The sequence below is a fragment of the Varroa destructor genome, unplaced genomic scaffold (genome assembly GCF_002443255.2).
Source record: "Varroa destructor unplaced genomic scaffold, Vdes_3.0 BEIS01000002.1, whole genome shotgun sequence".
NCBI classification, from domain to species: domain Eukaryota; kingdom Metazoa; phylum Arthropoda; class Arachnida; order Mesostigmata; family Varroidae; genus Varroa; species Varroa destructor.
Genome location: NW_019211455.1, coordinates 25,091,147 through 25,105,618, shown reverse-complemented (window position 1 = coordinate 25,105,618; position 14,472 = coordinate 25,091,147). Strand labels below are relative to the sequence as shown.

The 14,472-nt window shown below is 40.1% G+C and overlaps 1 protein-coding gene across 9 annotated transcripts in view; it reads right to left on the bottom strand.

Moving 5' to 3' along the window:
- Positions 1-14,472, bottom strand: part of Stacl (SH3 and cysteine-rich domain-containing protein) — a 148,125-nt gene that overhangs the window by 45,473 nt on the left and 88,180 nt on the right. For all 9 annotated transcript variants that reach the window (XM_086979231.1, XM_022793964.2, XM_086979229.1 and 6 more), the window contains exons 4-5: positions 13,212-13,388; positions 4,953-5,201 (exon numbers count right to left, since the gene is read on the bottom strand). In XM_086979231.1, the coding sequence (XP_086835357.1) occupies positions 4,953-5,201; positions 13,212-13,388 (426 nt within the window). The remainder of the gene's footprint in view (positions 1-4,952; positions 5,202-13,211; positions 13,389-14,472) is intronic.

The window sequence follows — 14,472 nt, the reverse complement described above, 5'->3', positions numbered from 1 at the left end:
TATATACATACGCCTGTTTCAAGCAAACAACTCTATTAGACATTTTACACATATTTTTATCAACTAATATTGCCGATACTTGGCGGCAAGCTATGAACGATACCAATATGATAATCTTCAAATGTTGAAATGTCCATACATCGCGTACCTACACGATAAATCGAGTCTACGAGATTTCGACAAATTACTGCGTATGTATGCCCGCAATACATTTTCTCTAAACTCTTATTTCTTTTTTATTTTATTCAACTGCTAAATCATCTCGCCCTAAATATTAGCATCGACATCAGTATCGCCAACACTCTGTACGCGGTAGTATGACGTTTATATGCAAACAGTTTCTGTAATGTTTTAATTTTTTTTGCAAGCCCATTTCATTATAGCATTGTTTATCTCCGCATCTCGCATCCGTATGTGTGCACTCGGATAAAAGTAGTGAGACTTTCACCCGTGCGTTTTGTCAGACGCTTATAAAGTCAATGACCATACCCTGTCTGGTCCCAGCCTCCAGGCCTGGTTGGGTTTTTTGTCGTCTCTCAGTGCCGCCACTCGTCAAATGTTCTACTACACTATGCGCTCCAAAGGTTAGTTCTGTGTTATGGATAGAAGAGTAGAACTAATGCCCACAAATAGTAGCAATGGCAGTGTACTGCGTAATGTTCTGCATGTCTATTTACGCTGAGGGCAATTGCACCTGAGGATAGAAGAATGAATTTCTACCGTTGTGGAATCAGCAGTAGCGTCACTAGATTATATGTTAATTAGGCTGTTGGAACAATGAAGGCCGTACTGTTATGGGATATCGGTTTACAGTACTGTTTTTTTTTATCTCGAGTGAAGTGCCCTCTTCTTTTTTGTTGACTTTATACGTTCTTGATGTTTGCGGAGTTCACGTCGGATCCGAGAGGCAATAAAGGGTTGTGCATTAAAAGTTGGCTATTGAACAGTTTATGCCTTGGAGTCATCGAAGCAACAACTCCTTGCAGTTAGGTGTGGGATCGAATTTTGGTAAAGATAAGGGGCTTGGTCGCATTCCCCTCCTGGAGAGCATTGAATGAGTACACATTTGTTGAATGTTTGCTTCTCTCGCTGTCGGTGGCCTTAAATGGACAAGATAGGCCAACGACGGCCAGTACGCGACGTTGTCGACACTTTTAATATAAACGTATCCTATGAACGAATGGAATGAGCCAAGTATGAAGAATGGCACGAAACTAAAATGCCGTGAAGTTCAGTACTTCAGTTTGAAAGGTAACTCAATATGAACAACTGGGAATGAATGGTGACTCTTGAGGAACTTCAAGATGAATAAGTTGGTATTTCACTGCCTTCTGCTTTCGGGAAGTCCTAAGGTTCAAGATCGATTGTTTGTTTAGTTTGTTTTCAACATTTTACGAAGTTCGATGGATTTATATGCACCGTAGATAGCATGGACACTGCACTGGTCTGCTGAATGGATAGTGACAGATGTTTATTTGCCCCTCGTGGTAATGACATAGTAATGAATTGTCTTTGTTTTGTCGAATAGAAAGGCCGCTCTTTGTGAACGGGTGAGACATATGGCATCTGCTAATCACAAAGCGTCACGATCGTGATCTCCATCAACGTCGTTTTCAGCCACATAACCTAAATATATGCAGCACTTAAAAGGTCTAAATAGCGCACAGTAAAACGACAGGCTAAATGAGAGAATATATAAAAATGTCTAAGAATATAGGAACATATTGTTTAGCGGGTTTCACACAGGAAGTTCGAAAGTCAAGATCACAGCTTAGATCAACGCACAAATCTGTAAATATAATTAATATTTTTATATTCAATACATATAAGTGTCGACCGTAATGTATGTAAAATTCGATAGGGTAGTTAAGAACGCCCGCACATCGGTTTAATTAAACATTAGTGGCGGCTAAGTTAGAGAAGCTGCTAAATGGTGTTTCAATGATGGCCTTCATCGGTATGTGTTGTTTATACATTTACATAATTTGCCTTAGTGCTTTTTAGGTTTTAGCGTGAAATTTATCCTCTGAATCTCCAGTAAGGTTCGACTGTGCTATGGATGTAAAATTTCGACATGAAAATACCTACTTCTAAGCCTTAAGGCTGTTACATTCATTTTTGGACACTTTTGCTCCTTGCTTTTGCAAATGAACTTTTATTCCCATTTTTGCAAGCTGGACACCCAATAGATATTTATACGAGTTGATAATGATAACGAAGCTTAAACCAAATTTTTTTTGCTTCGAAGATTGAATCAATACGGGCTCGCCAGGCTATTGTAATGTTAATACCTTCGAGCGCCGTCAATATTCCGCAATATCCCTAAGTATATCCTACATAACAATAAGGACGCGACATTCGATCATTTAGCGCCTTGGCACCCGCATTTGAAATTACAAGGCGTTTAGTTTTACATTACATTTTCTCCACATATATAGTGCGTAGTTCCCTGGTAGAAACCTCTCATTGGCCTTGGCGACGTTACATAGGCCCACGGATTGATGAGGGCCGCAAATGGTATTTAAGTATTGTCCACGCACTTCGAGGTTATTCATTATACCATCTGACTGTTGCAAACCGAACAACGGATTCTTCATATAGAACCGATAAGGCCGACAAGAGCATCTTGTTAAACCTGGCGCAAAGGTCTTGTTCAGCCTATAATCAGAGACCTAGTTGGACTGTACGTGAACCTTAAAAATATTCAAGCTTGTCTGGTGACACACAAGTAGGAAATTCGCTTCAACTTTACTTCAATAATTTCGACGTTGTCCCTGTACGGAAATTTCGCTAAAGCGTAAATGACGGTAGCATGGGTTTGAAATAAGAAGAGGTTTAAAGCCATTAACGACGTACTGACAAACAACGCTAGTTATAGGGTTTCTGAACTTTTTTGTGGGTCTATAGTACGCGTAGGGCCTTATGCCTATGCGTTTAGTATGTAGACGAATATACATTTAACAGATTTGCATTAAACGATGGTGCAAGATTGATAACCATAAAAAAAATAGATTTTGGCTTTGGATTATCGCGTAAACTAAATTTAAATACATCACTACGTGCTTAAATAAAGCGTTTCTTTCATCGCTCACACTAAGAAACACAGATGAAAATATTGATTACCGTTACAAAGCTCACTTTTACCTATCTTATTACTTTCTTCTTACTTTCATACTTATTACTTTCTAATTATCCTAACTAATTGGTAACAAATATGTACAAATTAAATATAAGCTACAATTAACATGTCATTTTATATCTTTGTTAGACAAGGCCGGGACCGGTTTACCTTCTTGGGGATTTGAGTCGCAAGCTTTCGTAGACGTAACTGCTTTGTCACTACGGTTCTTCGTTGTGGAACGTATGAGCAAAAAACCTGATCTATGACACAGCTTTTTTATGCGTACGTTTGAGCTTTACAAAGTAATTTAGGCACTTCTTTGCAATAAATAAAGTGCTTCGATTGCGTCATAAATTAAGAATTAATGGCTGCTCATTAAGTAAACGCTTGCGTTGCGGGTAAGCACAAGGCACAACAAGCTGACATAATGATCGGGCCGTTGAGTACGAGTCGTTGAGAAGTCTTGCGCTTAAAAGACATATTGAGAATTTTCAGCGTAATCTAATTCCTGTATGCAGGAGTGGCTATGGGAGCAAAATAGGTAACCGTCAGAGACGAAGCAGCATAGACAGAATATCCTAAAGTGAATGGTCGTAGGCGAGCTAGCTTCAATCACTGGTGAAGAGCCACTTGTTCTCAGTTGATTGCCCTGCTCATTAATTGGTTTAAGGGAGTTTTCTCGAAATGGATAATCTAGACTACAGCATTTAGCTAACTTTTCGTCCTTCTCTTAAAAAAAAGCAGCAAACACGCAGTCCTACTCTGCTCAAAGCCTAAATAGCTCTGCTTACGCTTGACGTACTCCAGTCTCTAGTGAGTGGGCAAATGAGTGAAGCCCTCTTCAGGGACACCCCAAAATAGACGTTTGCCGTCCTTCTTCTGACGTGTAGTTGTATATACTCGTTCTAGTAATCGCATCAGCCACAGGCCTCTGCTTTCTGTGCAAGCGGCTGATAGACTAACTGCTTGTTAAATTCTGTTGTTACGTTCTGTTGCTGGAAACATCATCGGGTGCCAGAAAGAATTTATCAACTTTCGAAAGGGAAGCAGAAGACCGTAAGTAATCGGTCGTTAGGCCTGTGGTTCGAAATATTTCATGTCGTTTGCTTTTGTATGGCCCAAGATGAATGGAAGAGAAGCAGGGCCTCGACAATATAAACTCCAGGCAAACTTTAGGCATTTTTGTATCCCGAGATCTGGGCTGATAGAGGCGGACTATGGCCAAACTATTTACTGGACTTAAGGTATCGGCAAATATTGCACACGAGCATGAGCGGGTGCCATCCGAACTATTAAAATTGATCTAGTACACCCTAGGACCTCAAGACGAACAAAGCCTAAAACGCTGTCCCATACAGAAAGCAAGGGAACGAAATCCTTTACAGCCTACTATACAGTTCCTTCGGATCAAACATTTGTCACATGGCGCACACGTATTGAAATGCAGATAACAAAAGCCCTCTATAAAATATCATAATCAACTGCTGTTTTAAGGCAATCTATATGACCAAAGCCAAGGACTGCATTGTGAGCCTGATGTGTATATCATCTGGTGAAACCTACGCGCTATGCGTGTCATTCCTACACCTCATGTCTTTACGGATATTGCTTGTATGCGACATCTGAGTTATATCTATAAATGCACAGAAAATTTAATTGGTTGCTCAACTAACATCTCCGTAGAGGTTTAGTCGAGTCGACCGTAAACGAAAACGGAATGAGCGCTAAATTCCATCATCAACCGGAATAGCTACGTCCGGGCTAGGGTCAGTCGATGTAGTTCTACGTTACTATGTGTTCGAACCGCTACCTATGATATATCTGAACTTACAAGAGGCTGCGAAGGGTCGGTATCATGTAAATCCTTTGGCGTTTGGTATTGATGTCGGACATGTTGACCTGCACCTCGCTCGACACTAAGAGTGCGCACGAAATTCGCTAGATCCGCGCGTGAATTCACGTTGCGACACGCTGAGCCCACTACAGAATAGTGGTCCTGCTGCTCTTGAACTTTGCAGGCCAGAAGCTCTGTTGCCGATAGAATCGAACTCGAGATGGTGTTGCTCAAGTCGCAGTAAACCTGCAAACGATGCAATAAGGCACCAAAACGTAGAGCGTAAAAATATTACTACTATTATTGTAGATTTCGGTGTACACAAATAACGAAATAATAATGATGTACCTATATGCAATTGATCTTGTAGCGACGACATAACATTTTTGTATCTATTTTATGTAAGATCAGTTTTCAAAGAACCCACTTCTAGAAAATGAAGATTATTATATTAGAAAATGGATGATTGTGGTTACGAATAGCAGTTCTTTATCCTAAACGTTATCGTCGTATGTTCATTGCCACCAATCCCGTGTACATCGTTCTTGTACAAGTTGGTCTTTAGCTTGTTTCAGAGAGCACATGTACGTTTAGCAACGACTGCAGCATTTTATTAGACCTAGTATGTATTTTTAAACTGGAAAACGTGGACAGCGTAAGTAGAAACAGAGGAGCGTTGGCAGTAACTCCTCATAACATCTCAAAGGGCTGGTTGCATGCACTGAAATTATTTCCATAGCCAAAACATATTCTGTGGCTGTAATCATCCATCACGACCGCTGCTTCCAGGCTGTCGTATCACAATCAGAAAGGACTCATAGCTTCACAATTAGAAAGAATCTGTTCCGTATATTAGATGACACCGGCGGTCGCGAAAATGATTGATTAATCACAATAACAGGGATAGAGATCACAACTGATTTGGAGGAGACCTCCCTCGGGAAATCATTAGAAAGATATGAAATTTTTAGTTTCTAACTATCGTTGAAAACCAAGGAAATATTGTAGCCAACATTGTATCGGATTTTCTGCAAATCCTTTACTAGGTAAGCGGCTTTGGCAGAACATGCAAAGTAACTTGAATAAACAGAAGTCTTTTCGAAAATTATGAGCAAATCACATGTAGTGTTTTGTCCATCTTATAGATAGAAGTACACCGAAAATCAAAATTGTTTTATTTCGATTGGTTCTGTTTGAGCGTTCGGTATAGAACGGTCGTACGCGTTACGAAATACCAGAGTTGCAAACATGAGTTAAAAGTACTCATAGGACAGTGTTATCGATACTTCAAAGAAAATCTTTGAAGACGCAATATTAACCTTCTGTACGGCTCGTAGCCTGAAGCTCAAATCGAGGCCTACCGTCCTACTGTGAACAAAAACTGCGCGTTGATCGACCTGTCTATAGTCAGCGCTTGGTTGTGGCGTATGCAATTAGATCACACACCTTATATCATAGTAATATAATTTTTAGCGAAGCTATAGGACCAGCGCAACGATATTTCGGCACATGTTTCAGCCTAGCGCATATAATGAATTTAGTCGTTTTAAATGCACCTTTTTAATTACCCCAAATTTTGAGTCGATATTGCCGTTCGTACTTTAGCAATCCTCAACGGTGCTTTACATTTACAGCGAGTTTTACGTATGACGAACAAACAAAAAAAAATGTATATATAAATATATTATTTAAAAAAAAAAAAAGATTAAATATATACGAATGATATTCCGATATAGTGAAGTTACTAGAAAGCAAAAACAATAGGGGAAACAACCGCTGACTTCATATATTTTGCAGTTTTCATGTTTTCAAGCATATTTTTAGCACTTGTCTGGTTAGATTACATACACACTAAAAAACTATGCGAGCTCGAAGTATTCATAAAACAGCTCCACTGTTATGTAAGGTTGACGTAAAATTATGTGATATAGACCAACTTTGCAATTAAATAATGATAAAAATTCATCAAAGTTCTTGTAATAAGAGGTTAGGCCTTGCCTATCACTTAGATCTAATTACCATTTTGAAGGCCGTACGCTACTGCAATGCTAATTTCCTACAGTTATAAGTGTAGTCTTGCAATTTTTCTACTGGTCTTTTTTTGTCTATTGATTTATATTTAACATTTACATCAAAATGCACGGTATGTTGCGATACAAATGTAGATCGAAGCTCAAAAAGCTTTGTTGATCCTCGACCATTTACTTTGTTTTTGGATATGTAAGGGTTGTGTGAATGCACATGTGTGCCTCCGACGGCGTTGAGAGGTTTCGCCCTTCCATGTTCCATAGGTTTTTTCGAGATGAACTAAAGTCACACTTTGTTCTCTCAAGCTCATTTACCTTTTGCGTATGCCGTCGACATCGCCATCCAAAGACTACGAAAAAAAAAAAGTCTGATCCTATTCTTTCCTCATGTTCGTATAGTCAAGCAACGTTTCTGTGTTGGTTTTGCTCTTCCTCTTCTATTCAACGAATCCGTGGAGTCTTCAAATCTCTTTCCCCCGCCTGGGACTTCTCCTTATGTTTTTCTCTTCCTTGTCACCTTCCCGACCTTTGCTTCTTTTTTCCTCTACATTTTAGAACCTGTTAGGGCGCCCAGCCTATTCGTTTATTGTTCCTTCTCTGTCACAAGGCTATTCGTTCGCACTTTCTTGTCTACTTTCTTTTCCTCTGATTTTCGTTCTTGGGTTTTCATTTGGCTTTCCTTTGCCATTCGCTATCGCCGCCGGCGCCACTACAGTCCTAAAAGCTAGAGCATTTTGTTCGCTATTTTCTTTATCTGGCTTCTTCGCTTATCCCATGTTTTCTTTCGTCTTGCGAAAGAACATACTGTGGCTGGCCGAACTTTCAGGCCATCCAGCTCTGGACAGCTATCTAACATCAACATAAAGAGCGTTGGCGACAATAGAAGGAACAACTCTAGCACTGACATGTATAAGTAATAAGTATGAAAATGGCGTTGCAGCTTAACGGGGCGGAGTTTCCCTCTAATGGCTTTAGACAACTGTCTCATTAGACCCAGCACCAACAATACAAGCGGCGGAAGCTGGGCGCTACCGAGAAAGCCGATAACAGGGATAAAAAGGATAAGGTAAGTAGAATAGCAGCAATAATATTATCACCATTAACGTCTACGGTCCGACATCAATATGCGAGCGATCGTTGTCCGAGCCATCCGAGAAATATCCGAGAAAATGCCGAGCTAAAGATGGGGATGGCAATAGAGGTCAAAGCAGCGAGCAGAACCGAAAAAAAAACAAAGGTCGTGAAAATATCCTAAGTTAAACAAGGCAAAAATGATATTGTAGTGCGGAGGAGTGAGCAGCAGCAGCAGCAGCAGCATCAGCAGCAGCAGGAACAAAAAAAAGAGTAGAAGAATTATAAAGACTAGTCAGAAGCACAGAATAATCCGGTATCGGTGGGTGTGAGGCCAGTGATGGCCAAACGGTGAGTCGAGGTAGAGGATTAGGAATACCAGCTGCAATTTCTCATATACGCGGCTTCTGGGCGGAAAAATTTTAAGGTAACTGTTGCTCGGACACATATATATGCCTTTGCATATGTATGTGACACACAGATACACATGAATATACATACAAAAGGGCGTCACCACCTTCATTCGACCGGATAGAACTGCGAGTGCTGCTATTGCATATCTACATAGGTGACTGCCTGCTTGGAGTGGTAAGTAAGAGAGAGAAGAAGCAGGCTACATACTATGAGGACGATGTCTGTCTATGTTTCTCTCTGCCTACCGTCAAAGGCAAGTGATGCCATGACAAGCCTTCGATCTTGTAATCGCTACGAGCGCCGCATTGCTAATAGCATATATACAATAGCGAAGTATAATCAACAAACAAGATAACGAATTGATTGGACCTGAACTTCGCCTTGAGCGAGGGCCTGCGGTCGGCCAATTCTCAGCACTGCCGTTTGCTGCGGAGAGAATCCGGCAGAAAAGAGAAGAATTCGGTGAGGCTAATTGGTTATTTCCTCCTGCAGTGAACGGAGTAAGGAACAGTCATTTCGTGACGTTGTACAACGAGTAGATAGCGGTTGACGCCAGCAGTCTGGCTAACAACAAGCGAATACTAACAATGGCGTTGTCGACTACTCGTGTCTTACCCGGATTCAGGTCCTTGAAATCGAGATCCAAGCAAACTGAACCCTCCTTATCATAAGATGTTGAATTTCACAGTGACTCAAAATTTATTCGAGCTCACTTCGGAAAAGTCTACAAATTAAAAGAAAGTTATGAACGTTGCAATCACATAGCGCAATACTGAGTGTAGCTACCTCCTGTTAAGATAAAGGTTATATTTGAATGAAACAAACGTATTGGGAAGCCAATATTTTCTAACTTTAGGAAGCATTTACTGCTTCTTATTATTAACATTAAATATTAACATTATATGGCCTTTAATGGGTGATGCATAGGCATATACTGACATAATCTACTATATTTTTTGGCAACAATTGAACAAATTAAGCAATTCTTAACTATTGTTATCTCTCCTACTTTATTAAGACCACCGTATGCCAATGGATTGAAGTCAGATAGAGCAGAAATGGTAGACAACAAACAACAGTAACAAGTGTTCATTGTTTGAGCATTAGACATATTGTTGTATATAACGTTCTTACCAAACATTTCACTGAGTAAACACTTCCCCAAAATATCACATAAGGCTATTTCTCTTACTGCAACTATCATTTCAACGCCTGCGGCCAGAATGGTTCGCTTTCATTTTGGCAAAGCTAAATTATTCACCGAAAATGTCTCAAGTTCTTATAGCAGCTGTTTACCTTACTATTTTGTAGAAAACTCGAAATCGATTTTGGGTTATAGAACCGGGACAGTGCTTACGCAGAGTATAAAAGGCGTCAACAAGAATTAAGTAGATCAGAGTTAAGACTAACAGGTCGTTACTTGCGGAAACTACGGAGCTGTATCTTCTATGAACGTCAATCGGAGCAAGCAGTTGTGCACTGCAGCGCTGGGCCGTCGAAATAAGTTGTCCTCTTCGTCCAGCCAAGGCCAGCAAAGCTGCGTCTTTCCTTCAATTCCACAACAGCAGCAGCTTTTCAACCAGACAAGTGGCAAGTCTGTTCAATGTATTATTTGATTGAGTCTTGATCTCTCATCGTTGCACCTGACCGCCGCCACATCACAGCCTCTATTAAGGTCTATCACGTAGTTAACAGTCATAATAGAGGAACTGGCCGAACGGGAGACAATGAACAACATGTCTAGTTAAGCTTCATCAGATCCTGAACCCTCTGTCTTTAAGAGAACTTCAAGCGTTTCATTAGATCAGAGAGCTATTCCCAGATGACCCGCTCTCAAATTGATGAGAAAAGCTCTAATGTACGGGAGGTCGCAGTTTTCATTTATTTCTTTTCCTTTCTAATTCTTCGTTTGGTGATGGTCAAGTCTTACAACAGCTGGAAGCCGTTCAGTGCTCTACGAAGCTGTTGTTATAGCTTTGCTTCTATCAAAAATAATTACCCTTAGCCAGGTTTCAAAGATGAATGTATCAGGTAATAGAAAACGCTATACCTGACATCTGCTGTATTTCGTTCAAAGTATATGTATGTGTATATATATCGTGGAGTACTTTGTACGGTGGAAACTTTACAGCTAAGAGATATGGGCCCATTTGACAATCAACCTTCTATAAAAAAGCTGAAGGCCGTCTCTGTTGACCTGGAAAGGCCTAGTGGAGTTCGTTATTTAGGTTGACGATATCCTTTTGAACTTAGAACGCCGCTTCTCTATAGCACTCTCAATCATAGGGTCTTGTTCGTATACGGTTTTTTTTTTGGTTTGTGTCGATTATAACTTTTTGACCGCAATGAAAGACAAATAAAAGTGTCGAAAATACCGTTCGCTGTCTCCCCATATCCATTTGTCAAGCCTGAAGTGGGGGTAAGAATCTCTGATCCAAGAGATTCCGGAGGGTAGTTGGCCTTATAACATCAATTTAACGTTTTACAGGATTCTCCGAGAATAGTTAAATATAAACAGAGCAAGCGACTGGTCGAATGCAATCGATTTATCTATTTTTGTTATAGTAGATTTAATAGGAATTACTACTGAAGGTGTACCTGGCTCTGCAGATAGCCGTGCAAATCTATTGGTTTAGTGCTTTCGGTATAATGGCTATTGAGCACGAGGAAACTGCATCCATTTAATTATAGACTGTTGAATAGAGAAAGGAGTAGACCGTTGCTTTTTACAACCTACGAGGATTTTGTCTAGTTGTTTTGAGGAAAAAATAAAAAACATAGGTTTCCTAGACGATTTTTTAATGATTACAATTTATTTTCAGCTAAACTAGTAAATCGACGTAGTTTTAATTCACGATTGAAGACGGAAGATGGTGCACGTATTGCACAGAAGCTAACGGATCAAGCAAAACATTGCACTAATACTAATCTCATAGTTTTACGAATCAGGCAAACGCATTTGTAGGCCCGATGTTCGATACCTAGAACGCTGAACTTAAGCATTTTAATTAATGACGGAGTCATCGTTTTTGGCATGAGATAGCTTCGTGGTTAACCTTCTAACTTATATTATTCGTTGCTATCCCACATTGTTTTTTGTTGGAAGCTTCTAGAAACATACGGATGCGAGCTTTGTAATTTTGATGACGGCATTGGACATTTGTGCTTTCGTCGTTTGCTCACCAGTGCTGGATCTTGATAGCTTCTTATCCGAATGAAACTACAGTAAATGATGGACCCGTCATTTATTGCAATCATTTCTTTGCGAGTGTTATAGAATACAAACGACCCAGAGAAACAATAATTGATCGAATGGTATCGAGGCAAACTTGACAAGAGGCCACAAAGTCGGATTGGTTTTACGCGCAAAACTCAACCATTTGTTGACATAACAGACGGGCTTAAATTGAAAGCTTAGCTAGAAATATCAACAGATGAGGAAAATGAAAGTGTTCGCTTTGAGCAAATTCTGTATATAGTAGGTACATACAGAACTTATTTTCTCTTAAAGGTAAGTCGCTAGGCAAATTAAATATTTCGTATTACTAAATATCTATTTTGCTTTAAAAACTATGCTATCTGCAACTAACACGCAATAGAACCGTTTCGTGGGTTGCTAGAGCATACCAGAGTTTTTTTTACACATTTACATAATATATAGAGCGCACGTTTTAGCTCCCCGAGGATACATTATACTGTAATGTAGTTTTGAGTACAGGGGCGCAGGAGATGAACCTGCACGTACTTATAGCTTGTGAGCTGTACGTCTGACAACTAGTCAGACCTTTATATCTAGGAACCGATGCTGAGCTAGACTACTCTGCCGTCTCTCCGCCCAGTTCCAGGCAGATGCCCTGGTCGCGTTCATGCTTTATCCTAAACAGATGAAATTACACACGCCATCAAAGGTAAATTTACCCTTAAAGTTGTTTATCCGGAAGCTCATTCAGCAATATATTGAAGAAAAGGCTCTGAATCGCTCCCATAAATTACTCTGATAGCTGGATCGATGTATACCTTAAAAACTTTCAGTTGTTGCTATCAATTGTCCTGTTTGTGAACTAGATGCAGCTCCGGTAGCAGTCATGTTCCTTACGTAGGCTACACAGTGAAACTCTATTAAGGAAAAACATTTCAGGACGAAACCGAAAGCTTAATTGTTTCATCTACAGGCAAAGGAAGCATACCATGTGAAATCGAATGGTTGTCTTGGGAAGCTGACCCTCGACGACTTAAAAAAGCCTTAGTTGACCTTATTTTACGTAAATATGCGAATGAGTATGTGTCATATGGCTATTTGTATCCGGAAAATCAACATGACCTTACTAATAGGGCCTCGGGCTTGAAGTTGCCTTTTCGAAATCGTATCGAGAGCAATGCAACACCGATCGACGGAAAAGCTCTAAAAATACAAACGACCCTTGTCTGGGGACAGAGAGTTGATATCATCAACTTGCAATAGATTGCCTGCTCTACTGGTATTGTTCTTTTATCTCACCGTTTAACAGGTAATATTTTCTTATGACGTGTTAGAGCTCATAAAATTAGAAACGTAAATTAAGGACAATTTACGTGCGAAAATCCAAACCGATCGAAGAAAAAGCAACGGATTCTGCAGCGAAAGGAGGTTCGCAAAGTGTTTGTACTGAGTATTGCTTACACGTATAACAGAACATCACGCATTTGTTTCGCACAAGAATTAATCAGTCTTCTATTGAAAAATCTATTTTATCAAGGTACTCACTTCTTCAAGTTCTTCGAGGAGCTTGGGCAGCGTCACGCTATAATACTGTTCGATCATGCCATTAGTGGCATGCAACTGTTGCACGTACAGGTTGTGTGCATCATAATACTCCGCCAGTTTCTGCGGACTCCGACTTTGTGCAAAGGCAGCATAGGCAATACTGTAGTTGTCGTGACACTGTAAAAAGAAGCGAAATTAGAAGAGTAGATAATTATCTATAGCTTATAAAATTATGTATGTACAATCTACATTCTGAGGCAACGTATGTTGAGTACGAACCGAAAACGACGAAACGAGAAAAAGAACTTTCAGCACACTTTCGTTATCAGCACAAGCCTTCAGCTTGAGTCAGCTAGCTACTTTATCCAGTGATATGTAGTATGCGTGAATCCACAAAAGCCGTTGTGGATTGGGTTGGACGTCGATAAGAGAACCATTACCCAGGAAATTCGTACCGAGATACCATTTTTGTCTTAGCTATACGTTAGCTGTCATTGTCAGCGCTGCATATTTTTTACGAATCTGACGTCCACAATAATCACGCTATAGCTCGGCGCGACGCGATACATGCAGCGTCGCAAATGTAACGTGACTAGGCAACGTCTAACCCTCTTTGCCCTTCTATTCTCGGGAATCCACCGCAGCATCGTATCTCTCAACAAGTAAATATTTCAACCGGTTGCAATTTAGGACCCTAAACCAGCCCCTCGCATCGTTTGCTGTAATGTACAGTGTTACTGGTGCTTGCCGACCCGACAAGGCGGATTTTAGATGTGTGCTCTATCTATTTCTAGTATGCAGCGGCGTGCAATTTCTCGAAGTTTTATTTAGCTATTTTCAAGCTGTTCCATTATATTATTGCAGGGGGGTCGTTTATTTAAAATCCTTTTAAGAGGTTCGCGCACCTTTAACCTCGGTTTCATTTTGGTTGTCGTACAAAACACCGCTAGGAAAGTAAACTTCAGTGGCTGAACACTTTAACGTCGTAACTTAAGCCTCGATATTTTTGCCGGCCAGCTGAATTTTGAATTTCAGAAACGCATTAATAATGTTAATTTACGTAGCCACACAGATGTTACAGATGCAAACTTTTGCTAGCGTAGGCGTTTGGGATCTAAAAGGTATAGGCGATGTTAGAGGAACAAATACAGGACAGATAACTCCTGCCGAACAAAAACCGATTCATTTTTCCTGACAACGTCCGTTTCGTACGTGTTTTATCTCTATGCATAATAAATCAATTCTTCTTTGCAAAAACGTG